This window comes from Myxocyprinus asiaticus, chromosome 48, assembly GCF_019703515.2.
Source record: "Myxocyprinus asiaticus isolate MX2 ecotype Aquarium Trade chromosome 48, UBuf_Myxa_2, whole genome shotgun sequence".
In the NCBI taxonomy this organism is placed as follows: domain Eukaryota; kingdom Metazoa; phylum Chordata; class Actinopteri; order Cypriniformes; family Catostomidae; genus Myxocyprinus; species Myxocyprinus asiaticus.
The window spans coordinates 9,706,373-9,725,879 of NC_059391.1; the positions used below are offsets into that span (position 1 = coordinate 9,706,373).

Below are 19,507 nucleotides of genomic sequence, written 5' to 3' on the forward strand. Positions count from 1 at the left end.
CTCATAATGCTATCAATGGCAGTTCAGAAAATCTCTTTATAGAGATTCTCTGTGTCACGTATTTGGTAGCAAATTAGCAGGGGACAAATGAACAGTAGACCATCAAAGACCACATATTAGTATAACTAACTTTATAGACTTTGCTTCCCTCTACTGGATGAACCTGCTACTACAATCAAAATATCTAGTAACTGATAATGTGTGTTGAGTAGCATTGTCCTTCACTCTTTATGCATCAATTCAAGTTTTTATGACTTAATTTGATTTAATTTTAAAAAATTACAATTAAAATATTATTAAAATTTAAAAATTTGACAAATTAGGCCTTTTATACCATTGACAAAAACAGCAGAGATTAAAACTGTTTTCAAATTTAAAACATTTAACAGGGACACTTTTTCAGATTGCCAACTGCAAAGCCAAAATAACCTGACCATGGTCTACTTACAAAGATAATCCTATTACTGTCTGTAAGTACCGAGCACTTATTATGTCCCTGTCCAGATTGTCCATTAGTCTCAGACACTTTGGATGTCACAACAATCACTGTGTTTATGGGAGAAGAACATACAAACATGCTCACTAACTGGCTATAAAAAAAACTATGCACTTTCCTTTCTTCAGCAAAATCGACAGAACTGTTGAAGACACCATAGCAGGAATAAATAATGTGAAGATGTTTGGAAGTGGCTCTAAGAGGTGGTTTAAAAAGAAAAGACAACGGACTAAAGGAAGAAAACCAGTCAACAGAAGGAAGAAAAAGTGGGTTGCCAAGGTTCTGAAACAGCACAGAGAGATGATACTGAAGGAAGTAGATGTCAATACGGTGCTGCCATACTTGGTGTGTAACAAAGTCTTTTCTCTTGGGGAATGCAAAGAGATACTGGGCCAGGACTCCAGCAAGAAACGAGCCGAGCTCTTCCTGGACAAACTGTCTCAGAAGGGCCCGAGTGCATTCAACACCTTCTGTTCTCTGCTAGAGGAAGTGTGCCCTCACTTGCTTACCTGTTTCCTGTTGGATTGTGAAGGTAAGCCAAAGAGAGATATGTTTCAATACCTGCTGAGCTACCTACCTAGACAGCATTTTGGGTATAATAGGTGCGTGAATGTCACAAGCATGGCCGAGTCACATTAAACACAAGAAAAAAATTATCACAAGAAAAATACATTTTGTATGAAGAAAATGCAGCACATTTCCCCCCCAAATTGTCATTATCATAATTGCATCTGGATGTTTTAATTTTGAGGGTTATTGTTGGAACTCCCATTGTTCTCAATGGTAATTCTTATTAGATTGTATTGTGCATAGATTAATGAATTTCGCATTATGGTAATGGACATTTTTTTTGTCATGAAAATAATAAAATAATGGGTTGGGGTATTCGCACATTCAAATGAAAGTGCTTATGATGTCAAAAAATGCTAAGTAGACAGATTTTAAGACACAGACGTTTTGAAAGTTTGCAGTAATGGAAAGAAAATGCTGTTCTAGTGTGGATGAGAGGCGTGAACAAAGTAAAATGAATGTTTTTGTTTTTCTTTTTTTTCATTAAAACGTATTAGTGTGGACATGGCCTGAATCATTGGGAAATTTGCATTATCATATAGAAATATGAACACAAATAAGTTGTTTAAATAAAAAACAAACAATTTAATAATGTGCAATCCTAATCCAAACTCTTGATTTTTGCACTTTATTCAATTTTTCCTTAAAGATATCCATAAACCAGCTAGTAAAGCAATTATTATTCAGAATACTTTAATGTAGGAAGTATTGTCATGCGAAACCTTTGACAAAGAGTTGTGTGTTTATGTCATGATGAAAGCTAATCTGCTGGTATTCAGAAATCAAATTTAAGGCGTACTCAGATAACCTGGTATAGTTATAAAGAAACTATTTGTTTTCAACTTAAGCAAACACCAGGTGGAAAATGCAGACTAATTTCAACGTAAAATCGGCGACAGTAGGTCGAAAGTTCTTCAGTTGAAATCGGTCTTTGCTCATCGAAATTCAAACTACTGATCCCAGTGGCTGAAGCTGGAAGTGTTGACTGTAGGGGCACGTGTGAGCTCAGTGGAATAAAAATTTAATCTCAGAGGGAAAATGAATGGTGCTCAGTATTGATTATGTGAATGCGATTCCTTTCTGGTTTCCACGCAGGACCAAAACCCGTGTCTCTGAGGCTGCAGGAAAGGAAAACACTTTTGAAATGACGCACAAATGTCTGATGGGAGATGCCGTTTGTCAGTAACTTGGCAGAATGGGGTCAATGTCAGGGTACTAGAACATTCAGTAGAAACATGCTGACTACTAACTGTATGTGATCATGTTGGAAAAATGTACCTACATTAATGTAAGTCTCAGTACCTGTATAAACACCATTGCGAACTGCTATGGTTTGTTATCTTAATCTAATCTTAAAGTTTAGATAAAGGACCAGCTGATGACCATGAAAGAAGACACCAACCAAGTCTATACGTCTCAGGATGTCACTTGTGTCCCTCTAAGAGCCAGCAGATAATAGCCTGCTTAAATCCGCCCCACTGAGGAGATTACTGGCTAGCCTGTGCGACAAACTGTAATGGGTAGAACTCAGCATATGGCCTCAAACTAAACTGTCTAGGTTAAGCTTGTCAGCTAATTTAGCTTAATCTTCCGAGTTTGATGTAGACAGATTAATATGTGGATGATAAATAGGCCAAATTATGTGGAAAGCTCAGTGATAACTCAAAGCCTGGGGTCTCATCAATAATTCATGTAATTGATCTGCAGACATTACCTCTATATAAGACCTTGGTAAAAAAAAAAAAAAAAAAAAAACTTTTTTGGCCATTAACTTTCAATCATACATTAAAGGTGCCTCATGATTTTAGATCAAGAGTAGCAATTTTATCTGGCAGCTGAAGGGGGAGCTCAGTATGTTCGGTATGAAGACCAGCAGTATATTTTACAGAGCTTTGGATTTAAGACACAGTTAGTGATGTGCAAAGCCTTTGTCAAAATTAATTGGCCTGTTTCATATGTTTGTTTATGTTTTTATTACTGGAAGCATTTTACTTCAAAACAAACTCTTTTGAATAAGACAGACACAGACACAATGAGACAGATTTGTTGTCCTGAAACAGTATTCATATCAACCAGTCACATTTATGGGTTGTGTAGGGTTAGGTTTAGGGCTTGGGTTAGCGGCTTAAACATAATTATCAATCAGTCATTTCCCTCTGGTTTTAGGAGTAGGTTAGGTTTAAGGTTAAGCCAGAAGGGTCATTCAGTGTCAACTCATCCAGAGGTTCCCAGCTCAGATTTTTTGTTTTTGATAAATGTTTTGCTGGTGAAAGTCAGACATACAGTATATGATGATAAAAGTGCAATACCTACTGTATATCTATTTTATTTAATTTAAAAAATGTACATCTGCAAAGCTCTGGAAATACATTATTATGGGTGCTGAAACTCTACTGTATTATTTGTATTGCACTTATGAAGAGCCACATCTGTTGCTTATTCTCAATAGTAGTGAATTTCTGGACTCTTAAACATTGAAGTTTTACACTATTGTTTTAATGTGAATAAATAAAGGTACATTTGGTTTTTGACCATTCAAAATGGGTCAAATTTAACATTTTACAAATAAAGCCACACCGAGAGAGCAATATCTCTGTGATTTAACCATAAAGTGATTTAAAAATGAAGTTTTTTCTGAACCAGAATCTATCTTTTTTATACTTTTGGAGTTATAGGTACTCAAACTTTGGCAAAACAACACAAAAAAAGTGTTTTGGTTTGTTTTGTTTTTGACAGGCCATTTGCATATAATGCAATAAGGGGTGTTGAAGTCCACTGATTTTACAAATAGACCTACCTATCACTGTGTAAAAAATATAAAATAATTAAGCTGCCACCTTTTTAAGGTTATTTTTTATTTTTTTTTACCTATAATTTTGATCAGAATACATATGTTGACCCCCCTCAACAACCAAAATTCAGAAAAAGTTGGGACAGTATGGAAAATGCCAATAAAAACAATTCTATTCACCCTGTGCTATATTTAAAACACTACAGCAACACATGATTTGATGCTTTACTTTGTGAATTTATATAGAAGTCATATATCAACACTGTCCAGAACCATTGCTGAATTCTCTGGGCTCAGTCTCATCTGAGATGGAAAGTAGAACAGTGGAACCATGTTTTGTGCCACATGTGTCCACATTTAAAATACTTTTTGGAAAAAAACAGCCACCATGTTCTCTGGGCCAAAGAGGAAAAAGGACCATCCAAACTGTTATCAGCCCATGGCATGTGTAACTTACACATCTTTGAAAGCACCTTTAGTGCAGAAATACATGTATACATTTTGGAGCATTATATACTGCCATATAGATGCCGTCTTTTCCAGGGACTTCCCTGCATTATCCAGCAGGACAGACCACAGACTGCCCTGATTACAAGTGCATGGCTGTGTAAGCAGAGAGTGTGGGTGCTAGATTGGCCTATCTGCAGTCCTGACCTATCTCCGATTGAGAATGTGTGGCGCATTATGAAGCGCAAAATACAGCAATAAAGGCACCGTACAATTGTGAAGTTGAAGACCTGAATAATGAATAAATGGGGTTAAATTCTGCTTGCTAACTTAAACTTGTGTCTTCAGTGCCCAAATACTTAATAAGTGTTATTAGAATAAATGGTGATATTACACAGGGGTAAACACTCGACCGTCCCAACGTTTTAGAGCGTGTTACAATCATGTGATTTAAAATTAGTGTATATTTTTGAAAAACAAAAAACAATTAAATTCACAAGGTAAAACATCAAATAATTTGTTGTTTTAGTGCTTTCAATTTAGGACAGGGTGAATTTAATTTACAAATCACTCCTTTCTGTTTTTATTAGCATTTTCCATATTGTCCCAACTTTTTCGGAATCAACATTTCTGAAATTCGGTTGATTTCAGACAGAATAACCCTGAAACATATTTTATGCAAGTATGCAGATGTAATGTGCAGTCCCATTGTAAACATATAAATTTTATTGTACCATTACTGTGGCGGTATTAAACCTTAGTACTCAATGGGGCGATAGAGTTACCTCTAAACGTCTGAGCCGTTAAACTTTTATTATAAAAGTAGCTGGCTACTAACATATCGACAGTTTAACTAACTTGCTGAGCACAACTCTTTTCAAACTGTTGCTCTGCCATAACTATAGCTGACCTAAAAGAGAAAACTGATCATAAAAGAAGATTTATACTAATATCCGCAATAATGCCCCTTGTGGCAACACAGAAAATGCAATGTGTATATTATGTGTTGCATTATGAATTGAAATGAGAAACATTTAATAATGCAAAAACATAAGATTGAGCTTGTGTAGCTAGAAAAGTGGGGGGTAAAGTTTCTGGATTAGGGTTAGGTTTAGGACTGGCACAGCAGCTTAAACATTATTGTCAACCAATCATTTCCCACTGGTATTTAGGGATAGGTTAGGGTTTTGGAATAGAGTTTAGACTATTGTCTGATGGGAATGTTGGTTCTTGACTAAACCATTCCAATTATTCCAAAACGCTTCCAATTACACTGTGTAAAACATGTTTGTTTTTTTTTCCTGGGCAGTAAGTGTTATTTCCTTGTGATATTTTGAAACTTACCTATTTCCAATGAGAAAACGGGTGAATTTGTGTCTATTCGTTCACATAAAGTCAGAAAAAAACAACATATGAATCCAAATTAACATGTATTTATACTTAAGTAATATTCACAGCCGTGCTGGTCCATAATGATAACAATGGTCTCTTCCCCTGGCTCACTCGGTGCACCTCAAAGAGGATTACAACAGCATCAATACCTTAATGGACACCTTGAAGTATGATGAGTACGACTGGGAGGTCATAGGAGACTTCAGAATAGTGGCATTCCTGATGGGTCTCCAAGGCGGTTTTACCAAGTTTCTCTGCTATCATTGCCTTTGGGACAGCAGGGACACCAAGGCGCACTACCACAGGCGGGACTGGCCACAGCGGATCGAGTTCTCTGTGGGGAGGAACAACATCAAGTGGGAGCCACTGGTGGACCCCCGGAAGGTGCTGATGCCACCACTGCACATCAAATTGGGCCTTATGAAACAATTTGTCAGAGCTCTAGATAAGGAGTCGGCAGCCTTCAAGTACCTTCAAGACTTCTTCCCTAAGCTGTCTGAGGTCCTTGTCAGACCACAGATAAAGAAGGATTTTGGATTGATATGTTGTTTTTTTCGGACTTTATGTGAACGAAAAGACACACCGTTTTCTCATTGGAAATAGGTAAATTTAAAAATATCCCTGTCCTGGTCACAAAAGCAAAGTTTGTGGGGAATAATAGTCATTTTCTATACTTTTGAGGCATAAGCAATTAGGAAATAACACTTACTACCCAGGAACAAAATTTTTGTTACATAGTGTTATTATCAGCTCTTCCATTTCACAGTACAAAAATGAATGCTACTATTCAGATACTGAAATCAAAGTGTTTGAGAGATTTGTCTCCTAAATTTGCTGTGCCCAGACACAGTTTCTCTATGATGCTAAATAAATTAATTTCTACCTCACAGATGGCTCAGCTGGAGGAAACAAGAAGCAAGGACAAACTAATCCAACACACAGCCAAGAGAATGCTCTGTCCAAGGGACAAGACACTGTTTGTTTTCTACCTATGTACACAGACCCACTTTTTGACACGAGGTAAGATATCACATTAAAGACACTGTAATTGTGGCAGTCTGTTCCTTCTAGCTCCCTTGGTCTCGTTTTGCATAATGAATGAGAACCTGAAAGGACCTACTCTAGTTCTATGTACTGTAGTGCACAATGTCAAGCTTTATGCTGCTCAAATCGGTTGGACAAAATTCGGAATTTAAGAATTGGCTCCCTTTCAACTGATTAGTTTGAGGTTGAATTCAAACTGGCCAAAATTCACAGGACTCTAAATTGAAATTTAAGTTGGAACTTCAGGAAAAGTGATTAACTGAATTGTAATTAAAATAATCTCAACACAGTCACACAACAGAGGAATTTCATTAGTCCAACACAAGTTTTATGAAAACACAAAAAATTATATGATTAATGTTTACTAATTTTTCCTATTGATTGCCAGATATGTTCCCTGACATTTTTCTCAAATAATAAGACATATTTTTCTAAGTTTAATACTGTTAAAACAATTAATACAATCTAAAACAGATTTTTTCCATACAGTACAGCACCAAAAAAATGTGTTGATAATAATAATAAAAAAATTATCTAAAAAATAAATAAGAACATGAGATCAAAATTGTAATCTTTTGATGTTTTGCTCCATTTTAATAACTTTGGAATAAATGTTTAGAAAATGAAGTCTGAAGTTTATTAAATATTTTTTTAAATATTAAATATTTTTTGTATTTATATTAAATGTAATATAAATGTATATTATAAATATTTATATATAAATATTAATATTGAGTATAGTTTTAATATTTATATTTTTACATTTTAGAGGTGGCATTTCAAAGATTAATTATTAATATTATCTTATGTTCCTAGAAAGATCCCATATGTTGTGTCTTGTATGATAACATTTTTATGGGTAATTCATATATGATATTTATTATTAAAAACAACACTGTGGCAGGGTGGAGGGTGGGGCCGGGTCGTGATTCTACACACCCGGCTCCTAATCAGGCTGATTAGCCCGAGAGAGATAAAAGCCGACTGGAGACGGCAGTGTGACAGAGAGAGAGAATGATGGATAGCTGTCTGACACCTGTGTGTTTGTGTCTTGGTTTAAGTCCATTATTAAACTATTATTTATATTATCAAGCCAGTTCTCGCCTCCTCCTTTCCATGAATGTGTTACAAACACTTACATCAGAAAGATAATTTAATTTAAATTATAATTCTGCCTCCTGTTTGCTATGTCAAATTCAACTTAAATTCAGGTATTGAATTGGAATTGGCAAGGCATTTTCCATTCGATTCTGAATTGCACACAACCCTTCAACTGGTTTAATGCAAGTCACCTGTCATTTTGCTGGGTCAAGTCTTTCACACTGTCACTTTACTGGGCATGATTTGTCAATCTGTCAGAGTGTGTCACAGTGAGCGAAAAAGCGAGAAAAGACTGTTATCTTCTAAGTGGGCCTTTTTGCTTGGCACCAACACATTTGGACAGATAGGCAGAGATGCTGAGAAAGCTGCTGTTTGTCTCTTTGATGTGTGAATCCCTTCTCATCAGTCTTTCTAGAGTTTCTCGAGATGCTGACCTTTTCTGAGGGGATGCTTATCTGGCCTGAAGGAATTTCCGCATTACTGTGCCCTTTCTTTGGCATTTCTTCAGATATCTAAACTGCAGATATTTTTCATCAAGACTATACAGTAATGAGTGTTATGCATGTTGTGCATGTGCAACGTGTGCATGCTTCTGCCTCTACCTCCTGTTATGCAAATCAAAGCGGCATTGTCTCTGCCATTGTAAAATATGTTTATTGAAGCGGATGTTTATTTGGATGTGGTTCCTTGATAAGGAATAATGAGCGTTTCCAGGTTTTGGGCGCACTGGTCTTAAGCATAACAGGAATTTCTGGTCAAAGGATCCTGCAGGATTTTCAGTGTATCCAGTAGGATATTGTTTTATTCTTAGGCTTTGTTCACATTGCAGGGGAAATCAGATTTTTTATTTAACCCAATTTTTTAGACTGACTTTTCAAAACGGCAAGTAATATGTTGCGAGATCGGATTTTTTTTTTTGTTCCGACTTCAGTTGCTTTTCCTAGCATGTCCACACTGATTGTCATAGTAATGACACAAACGGCGCATAGGTTCACCGTGTGTGAGACTTTAGCAATGGATGTTTCATCATTGATGCTGTTTTTCATAAGACTTAGCAATGGATGTTTCACCATTGATGATGTTTTTCATGAGACTAAGCAATTGATGTTTCGCCACTGAAGATGTTTTTTCTTGAGACTTTAGCAATGATTGTTTCACCATTGATGATGTTTTTTTGTGAGACTTTAGCACTGGATGTTTCACCATTGATGATGTTTTTCGTGAGACTTTGCAATGGATGTTTCGCCACTGATTATTTTTTTTTGTGACACTTAGCAATGGATGCTTCACCATTAATTATGTTTTTTGTGAGACTTTAGCACTGGATGTTTCACCATTCATGATGTTTTTCATGAGACTTTAGCAATGATTGTTTCACCATTGATGATGTTTTTTTGTGAGACTTTAGCACTGGATGTTTCACCATTCATGATGTTTTTCATGAGACTTTAGCAATGATTGTTTCACCATTGATGATGTTTTTTTGTGAGACTTGAGCACTGGATGTTTCACCATTCATGATGTTTTTCATGAGACTTAGCAATGGATGTTTCACCATTGATGATGTTTTTCGTGAGACTTTGCAATGGATGTTTCGCCACTGATGATGTTTTTTTGTGACACTTAGCAATTGATGTTTCGCCATCGATTATGTTTTTTGTGACACTTGGCAATGGATGTTTTGCCGTTGACGATGTTTTTTGTGAGACTTTAGCAATGGATGTTTTTACCATTGATTGTTTTCATGGGACTTAGCATCAGATGTTTTGCCATTTATTATGTTTTTTCTTTTTTTGTGAGACTTAGCAATTAATGTTTCCCCGTTGATTGTTTTTATGAGATTTAGCGATGGATGTTTTTGCCATTAATTGTTTCCATGGAACTTAGTAATGGATATTTAGCCATTTATTATGTTTTTCGTGAGACTAATCAATGGATGTTTCACCACTGATTGTTTTCATGGGACTTAGCATAGAATATTTTACCATTGATTGTTTTTCGTGAAACTTAGCAATGGATGTTTCACCATTGATTGTTTTCATAGGTACTTAGCATCGGATGTTTTGCCATTGATTATGTTTTTTGTGAGACTTAGAACTTAATGTTTCCCTATTGATAGTTTTCGTGAAATTTAGCAATGGATGTTTCACCACTGATTATGTTTTTTTGTGAGACTTAGCAATGGATGTTTTGCCATTGATTTTGTTTTCCATGAGGGCACTCTCCAAATCTAGCACACCTGTTGCAGACAAAAGCATAAAGAATGAAAAACGATGGCATATGCAATGTTTGTTTTGCTGTCACTATGGGTACCACGGTTAAGGGGAGGGATATGGACCCATTAAAGAACATGCAAAGGTAAATACTGGACATTCTCTGTGGTCTTACACCCTAGGCTTGCATTCAGCCATACACTTAAGACATTCAATTCCTGTTGAGAAGTGCATGTGTTGCAGTGTGAAATTGTTATATTTCACCAAACTTTATTAAGAATATAAGCTTTTTTATTGGTTCAGAGAGTCCCATTGAAAGGTTGAACTATTTACACTAAAGGGCCTGAGAGTAAGCATAAAATGATATTGCATGAAAAATGTAAGCACTTTATACATCATTACAATTGATGAATCTATGGTAAACTTTAAATGAGTTTCTACTTCATATTACATAGGCTTGGTTCCTAAGAAGGTTAATGTTTTATTTTTGTGTGTGTGTTGGGGATTTGGTACACCCCCCTTTCCCAGTCAGTGGTATGTTCCCTAGGTGCTGCACTCCACAGCCTGCGAGAAGGATTCTGAGGATTCTGAGGAAGCATTCTGATCTCAGTTAATGATTAGCTCAAACACACTCTTAGAGTACATTAAATGTAGATTATGGTGAGACTACGATAAAATTTAACAGCAAAAATGGTTGTCTATCCTGTATATGTGTTAAGTGATGCTGTAAAAACTCTTCATCACTATTAGTATGTGATCAGTCTGTCGTAACTAATTTTGGGAAAAGTTTAACATCTCAAGTCAGTTAACTACCTATGTTTACTGTCACAAGTAAGAAAAGATTTGTTGCCTGAAGTACATTTCACTTTGTTTTGATCAAAATAACTGCTCAATTTTTTGCTGCGTAGTGAGGAGAGTGCGCCAATAAGTGGCAATGCATTTTGGGTAATGTAGTTCATTGTGTTTGCCTGCATTTTAGAGAGGTGGGATAATGAACTAACAAAACAGTGTATTTACAGATTGTGAAAAAGATCAAAAGAAGAATGTTGTAACACTGTCCCATCTTATGCTTGCAGGTATGGGTTGTTATTAAGGGCCAAGCACTGAAAGTGCATAGACACCTACTGTAATCGTTAGTGTTCTTCTTCTTCTTCCTCTTCTTCCGCCATTGAGTCTATGGCAGCCCATAGAACTGTATGCGGGAAAGTTGTGAAATTTGGCACACAGATAGAGGACAGTTTGAACATCAACTGGAGCAAATTTGAAGTCTCTAACTCAAACCCTCTAGTGCCACCAACTGCCCAAATTTTCACACGTTTATGCTATTAACTTCTGAACCGTAATTGCTAGAATCAAAATTCCTCTGATTCCTTGGCTCGATTGCACCCTATGTCGTCATTTTCCATCTTGAAAATTTTTCCGGCATTTTAAATTTTTTGAAAAACCTATTTTTTCGAACTCCTCCTAGACCGTTCATTCAATTTGCATGAAAATTGAATCAGATCATCTTCAGACCAGGCTGAACAAAAGTTATGGATCTCAAGTTAGTCAAATGGTTCTCGAATAACACGCAAATAAATTCTACATAGTGCACGCTAAATTGGATGTGAGGCTATATCTCAGCAACACTTTAGCGTGTTCACACCAAACTTGGTGTGTGTTATGAAAACCATGACCCAAGGGTACCTGCACAGTTTTGGCACAGCGCCACCTAGTGGTCACGAGATATGAAAAATGCCTATTTTTGCTTAAAACTTCTGAACGGTTTCACCTAAAATCACAAATCTGGTCTTGTTAGATTCTGTGCGGGATGCCGTGTCAAATGATACCAAATTTTGTCGGCCATTTTGGCCGTCGCCCATTTTGAATTTAGTTGTAAAATGCTTTATTTTTCAAATGCATTAACATATAGTTACAAAACTCGTTATGTGTCATTGGCACTATGCCCTGAAGGTACTCAAAACATGTTGGGATAGTGCCACCTTCTGGTCAAAAGTTATACATTTGTTTTTATAAAATGCTAATAACTTTTGATTACTTTGTGCTATTGTCATGAAACCAGTCTTGGTGGATTCCGTGGGTCATGTGGAGAACGTGGATACCAATTATGCCATGATCGATCGAACTTCCTGTCAGCCATTTTTAAATCCTTTAAAAACCTACTTTTTGCAGTGTCAAATTGTTCTAAACAGTGCTTTTCTACATCTTATTTCAGGACAATAGGTTTCCAGTTCTTATTCATATCTAAAAGGATTTCACACCACAATGTTATATGTTCCAGGACAGCAAATGTAATGTAAACTCAAACAAATGTTAAAGATTTGTTGAAAAAAATACAATTCTCATTTTTTTCTTGTTCAAGTCTTTTCTGTTGATATATAAAATAATTTATCACAAAATAATTACAGTTTGATGTTTCAGACTATATGATAGCTTATTTGCATATAAATGGCTTTATGGATAAATGTTTTTTTTTTTTTTTTGACTATATCATACATTAAACAACATTTACACTTTACCATTATTGGTATGCCTAATAATGGTTGATGTGCTTGGCCCCTTAATTGCTGCTTGCAGCTATATTATTTTATTTTATTTTATTGTTTCAAATTCATAAATCTTGTTAATTTAGTTTCATAAAAGAAATATGCCTTTGGTGTTGTGATGCATTTTATTGAATGGAACAATTTACTACATGATCACAAGAAGCATTCTGAGGAGAGATTGTGAAAAAGATCACAAGAAGATTGTTGTAACACTGTCTCATCTTATGCTTGCAGTGAACACTTAAAAGGCACTTGTAGTGTTTGTCCATAATGGGGGTTTGATCCTGTGGTGCGAGTTGATATCCACTACACATGGCTGTCGCGTTGTGGTAGCTTGCAACCAGTGGGGGTTACCACACCTCAGCAAATCTCTTAAGAACCCATCGTTTAGACGTTTAGACTGAGACGCATTAACAAAAATCAGATTTTCATCAGATTTCAAACACTAAAGAAGGTGCTTTGGATCTGGCTTGTGAAAATCAGATTTCATGTTTTTTTTTTTTTTTATTCAGACTACAAAAAATGTCTCCGTGTACACATGTAACCTCGGTTCTCTGAGATGAAGGGAAAGAGACATTGTGGTGAAACGCTTTTGAGGAATTCCTTCTCCGACAACCTAGTTGAAGCCCTTGTATCATAATGGTAATCTTATGATTGGCAATGGTGTTTGAGCCCCGCCCTTTCAGGCACGCATTTACCCTATGTAAGCGGGCACTCAATCACCACTTCTTCCGAATTTTCTGAATTAAGGACAAGAACGCATCACTAGTAGCTCAAAACTCTGAAGTGGTAGTGTGGCCAAGTTTCACAATGTTTCGTTCCCTTCATCTCGGGGAACTGAGGTTACATGTGTACCTGGAGACGTTCCCTGTCGATTCAGTTCACTCGACTTTGCGGTGAAACGTTTTTGGGGAAAGTCATCACGCTGCAATACATAAAGTAATACCCTAAGAGGCACCAGGGTATAAATACTTAGAAGAATATGTATATGAGGTCAGGGGCCCGTCGGGAGGTGACTTATAATAATATGTCTTCAAGTGTGTGAAAATAAATAACCCCACATGGTGAAAACCAGATGGGAAGTTAATCTTAATCTGAGGATCTATATACACACAGTATAGTCTTATAATACACACAGTATAATTTAAACACTTCATAACCAGAGGCAGGGAGGGAGGTTTTATTCTTATTGGAAGTGCTTGTGACTTCTATTGGGAGTAAATTGGATAGCAGCGTACACAGGTGGTTGTATAAAATTATAACAGGTAACCCGCCTGTAATTAGTAGCTCAGGCTCACCTGCTGGGTGTTGGAACAGTAAGCTCTCTAGACAGAGAGGACTCACAAAGCGATAGATGCCACGTCTAGGTTATAAAACCTCGCGAACGTGTTCTGTGAAGACCATCCTGCTGCAAAGCATATATCCTTTAGGGATACACCATTTGTCCATGCCCATGAAGAGACCATGCCTCTAGTTGAATGCGCTTTTACGCCAATAGGGCATCTACAATCCAGTAAGAGAGTTTTTGCGTGGAAACGGACATGCCTTTTGTGCGTCCTCCATAACAAATGAAGAGCTGATCTTACAGTCAAAACTGGCGGATGCGTTCCACATACACTACCGGTCAAAAGTTTTGAAACACTTGACTGAAATGTTTCTCATGATCTTAAAAATCTTTTGATCCGAAGGCATATGCTTAAATGTTTGAAAGACAGTATTAATTTATTTCACTACAAAACTAAAATGTAATTAAAAAAAAAAAGTTTTTGAAATTGATGACTTGGACCAAATAATACAGAAAAGCAGCCACTAAGTGCCTAACATAGATGGAACTCCTTCAATACTGTTTAAAAAGCATCCCAGGGTGATACCTCAAGAAGTTGGTTGAGAAAATGTCAAGATGTCTGCAAATTCTAGGCAAAGGGTGACTACTTTGAAGATGCTAAAATATAACACAATTATGATTTATTTTGGATTTTGTTTAGTCACAACATAATTCCCATAGTTCCATTTATGTTATTCCATAGTTTTGATGACTTTACTAATATTCTAAAATGTAAAAAAAATATATAATAAAGAATGAGTAAGTGTTCCAAAACTTTTGTCCGGTAGTGTACATGTGTAATGCCCACACAGGGCATAATAAATGCGCTAACTGCTCCTCATCCAAATTAGACGGTGGGGCAGAGAAAGCTTGTAGGTGGACTATCTGAGACCTAAAGGGCGTGGAATGCACCTTAGGAACATAGCCTTTTCTGGGTTTGATGGTGGCTTTTGAAAGCCCCAGTCCGAATTCCATACTTAAACTGTCAACCGACAGTGCCTTTATATCAAATCAGTGCAATCTTTAGAGAGAGCACACGCAACTCAATGGATTCCAATGTTTCGAATGGGGGGCTTGTGAGCACCCTCAGCACCAGATTTAAGTCCCATGTAGGAACTGCAGCAGGGTGAGGGGAGTTCAAGTGCCTCACTCCCCTAAGGAACTTTATAAATAGATCATGTCTGCCTATAGATGAGCCAGCCTCTGGGGCGTGAAATGCTAAGATGGTTGCTACATAAACCTTAAGATGGAGTAAGACCTACGTCCAACCGCTCTTGAAGAAATGTAAGGATCTCCATTATGGAGCAATTCAATGGGTCTTTTTTGCATGAAAAGTACCACTCTGCAAACACACACTATTTTAGTGCATAGAGGCGTCTCATAGATAGCGATCTAACCTGCAAAATGGTGTTCATTACAGACTGAGTTAATTCAAGTTTGTTCGCTGCGCTCCGTTCCCATGGAGGGCTGATATTTCCCATGGAGGGCTGTCTAATATCTCCTTCATTTCCAGAAACCATGGCTGGTTGGGCCATTTTGGTGCAACCAACAGAACCATTTTCTTGTCCTCTCAGACTATACTGATGACAAAGTGAAGGAGACGTACCGGGGGAATCGCATATTTTGCATTTCGTCAGTCACTTGTGGGCCAAGGCACCCCCAGTGGGGCTTGGGACATGGAGTACTAAAGAGGACAGTGGTCTACGCAGAGGCGAATAGGTCGACTTCCGCTTTGCCGAACATTTCCCAAATCCTCAGAACCGTCTGGGGATGAAATCTCCATTCCCTGGCATGACAGCATGTCTGCTCTGCAGTTCAGACGGCCCGGAACAGATGTCGTGCGCAGGGAGAGGAGATGGCACATGTTCCACATGAGGAAACATTGCGCCAGACTCATGACTGGTAGAAATCAAGTGCCGCCCTGGCGATTTATGTACGCTACCACTGACATAATGTCTGACCGAATCAGAACGTGATGATTCTCTATGTTGGAATGCAAAGCCTTCACAGCTAAGAAGATGTCTAGCATTTCCAAGCAGTTGATGTGCCATGCCCGTTTCGCACCCGTCCAAGTGCCGAAAGCCGGGCGTCCATCGCACAGTGTGCCGTAACCCTTGTTGGACGCATCTGTGGTCACCACTTTCCATCTGAAAACCTGACCCAGCATAACACCATGCTGATAAAGGTTTGGAGCTGTCCATGGTGCTAGAGCAGCCAGACAGCGGCGAGTCAAGGTGACATGTACGAACCCCCGGCGCCAGGCATGACGTGGTACGTGATGTTTGAGTCAGCAGATGCTGCCGCCATAAAACCCAGCATTTTCTGAAATGACTTCAATGGAAATGCTTTCACCAGTTTGAACTGAGACAGACACTGATGAATGATCTAAACGCGCTCGCTCGTGAGGTGCGCACGCATGCTCATGGAGTCCAGTTGAACCCCCAAAAAGAAGATTTGTTGGCTGGGAGAAAATGTGCTTTTCGCCCAGTTGACATTGAGACCTAGGCTGTTCAAATGGTGAAGTATCAAGTCCCTGTGCTCGCATAGCAGAGCCTCTGATCAGGCCAGTAATGGCCAATCATCGAAGTAATTCAGAATGCGCAGGCCATTCATCTTCAAAGGGGTGAGCACTGTATCGACACATTTCATGAATGTACATGGGGCCAGAGACAATCCGAAGGGCAGGACTTTGAACTGATATGTTGTTCCCTCAAACGCGAATCTTAAGAACAGCCTGTGATGCCTGTGATGTGGTACAATTTGGATTACAATTCAATAGATCTAAATACAATTCAATTTAGATCTGTTGACACAAACCAGTCCTGTGGGCAGATGTGCGACAAGATCTGTTTCTGAGTTAACATTTCTTAGGGTTCCGTTTGGTCTCAATGATGGCTCAGCAGTGGCTCTTGGTGGCACTGAGGCGGCATGAGTGGGTTTTTTTGCAGGGCGCTGGCTCGAAGCAGAGCATGTTCGGGGTGGATGAGAGGAAACACTTCTCTTAGGCAAAAAGTGCTCCATCGCTTGCGACTGCTTTTGCGCCACGATGAAGCATTCAGAAAAGATTTCTACTGCGTTTCGGAAGAGGCTGTAAGGAGAGACAGGGGTGTCAAGCAGGGCAGCTTCCTCTGCATCACGCATCTCCGTGAGTGTTAACCATACATGCTGGTCGAAAACCACCAAATGACCCATCGCTTTTCCGATGGCCTGCGCGGCAACCTTAGTAGCTAGCAGCGCCAGATGGACTTCCAGGAAGAACGGTGCAGTTTTCCGGGCCGGCCTGCAGGAACCACTCGTCCAGGTGAGACTTTACCGGCTTCTCTGGAGGGGACCACTCAAGACCGAGCTCCTCAACTGCTCCCAACTCACCCTCGCTGGGGGGAGGGGCTGCAACATCCTCCAAGGACCATTCTCCCATGTCTGAAGCTGCAAGGGACACGGCATCATTATCACCGCCAGACCCACCACATACGACAACACCATACTCGTCTATAGAGGGCCGGAGGTCATCACGTGCATACTGCACTGCAAGGACGCTGCGTGGGAAGATCTTGGGGCTTTCACCGGCACGAGATCCTTCTCGGACTCTTCTATCTCTACTTCACGGCCCTGCCGTGCTTCCTCATGTGGTCCCTCAAGACTTAACACAAAGGAGGCGGGGGCCTGGGTAGCTCAGTGAGTTTTGACGCTGACTACCAACCCTGGAGTCGCAAGTTCAAATCCAAGTTGTGCTGAGTGACTCCAGCCAGGTCTCCTAAGCAACCAAATTGGCCCTAATCAGTCTATAATACCAGTCAATATCCTCAGTTCCAGTATCCTGTCATCAACCCCATTATACCAACCCTCACAAAAAGTTCTGGCAAACTAGCTGCAAACTTGCCACAAATTTACCAGAGTTTACAAATTTACAAAGAAAAAAAATGACATTCTCCATTAGCTCAGCAGGTTTTTGATTGTCCACAGAGACATCTCTTAGCAACCAGATTGCAGAGGATAAACAAAGCAATGCTAGCATTTGTTCTACAGGTGTACAATTATCAAAAGCGAGTATAATTTTTTAAACACCTGCCTCTGCCAGTGTTTGCTAAACAAGTCTTATTTTCAAATTATGTAGGAACATGTGGTGATTAATGCTTTCTATTTGACTAAAATTAAATGGTACTCATTAACTTTAAATGTCTTCCTTGGTGGTGGCGTGTTTGAGAAACATCATGCATCTATATCTCGGCAAAATTAAGTTTCTAAGTTGGAAATTCATCTTCAAGTGCTGTTCCATTGCACTTTTCAAAGTAGGAAATTTAAAATAGCATACCTTAAGATTTTGGTGTTGAGGGCTCTTGCAGTGGATTAGTTATTTGGTCACAAGTTATCCATATTTTGTTAAATCTGAACTGTGGTGTCATTCTGTTCTCATGAATATCAGAATTTTTGCCTTTGACTGTGAATACATACTGCCATCACTGTTACAAGCTTGCTTGCTTGTCTCATCTCCCTTATGTAAACCCACCTCACCTGCATGTGTTTTAGGAAGACAGTACATCTTTTTGTTACTTGTATGCCCATAATTGGACATGACATAAAGCGTTGTCTGAACCTTTTATTTTAAACACGAGGAATTTTGACAAGCGCATATACAGCATTTCGAGTGAGGGAAAGTGTACTAAGAAACGAGCGACATTCTAGATGTAGCATGCATGAGAGAGAGGGTGATAGATAGAGAGTGAAGCTTGCCAGAAGGTTATTTAGTAGTCATGCCATGTGTAGCTTTTTAAGTTGTCATTTCAGCATACTGTTAGATCGTTGAATTGTAATAGCTGACAGTGGTTGTAAGTGTGTAGTGAGTGGAATATGATATGATCGGAACCTGGAACGACCACGGGGCATTAGGAGAGGAAGTTTTGTGTGTGATAGAGTGTGTAAGGCATCTTTACATGGCGTGATGAAAGATGATGTAAAAATGGAGATGGAGCCTTCATTGATTAAGTGTTGTAAAATGAAGAGACAGTGAGAAAGAGAGAGAGAGAGAAGCTCTGTTCCAAAACCTAGTGAGCTCCCTACCAAGACAGAATTTTAAGGCATCATGCATGCTCCCGACTCAAACGCTGTTCCCAAAAATTATGCTGCTTTCTAAGGCCACATCAACACAAAACTCTTTATTACGTTTCCTATTGTCATATTTTCCAAAGTATGTAGTAATGAATAGCGTTTTCCAAATGCTCTGTTTTTGGTGGAGGAAAAGCAGTTAGAGTCTGGATAATAGGCTTAAATTTAGCAAAATTAAAGCTGAAGTGTGTAACATTTTTGTGGTTAAAATACTTTCTCCTAACCCAGCTTAATATGCAGAGACATATAAGTAAGCCATTTGTAGGTATATTTTTCTCGAAAACTGTGAACACTGTGTGGCACTAAAAAAATGTCTCTCTTTGTTTGAGCTGCCCATCGAGCCCGACACAGCAACACTGATTCAACAAATGACACGAGTTGCGGGCAGGACTATCTATTTGTTCAATCAACAGTAGCATTTTTTTTTTTGTTAAAAAAAAGCTAGATGTAGTGCAACGTATACAGTTTAGCAGAACGCAG

General features: G+C 38.5%; 1 protein-coding gene across 1 annotated transcript in view; it reads left to right on the forward strand.

The window, feature by feature from the left end:
• Window positions 1-646: 646 nt before the first annotated feature.
• Window positions 647-19,507, forward strand: part of LOC127437405 (tight junction protein ZO-1-like) — a 251,942-nt gene continuing 233,081 nt past the window's right edge. The window contains exons 1-2 of the mRNA XM_051692262.1: window positions 647-1,028; window positions 6,587-6,716. Of these exons, the coding sequence (XP_051548222.1) occupies window positions 677-1,028; window positions 6,587-6,716 (482 nt within the window). The 5' untranslated portion in view covers window positions 647-676. The remainder of the gene's footprint in view (window positions 1,029-6,586; window positions 6,717-19,507) is intronic.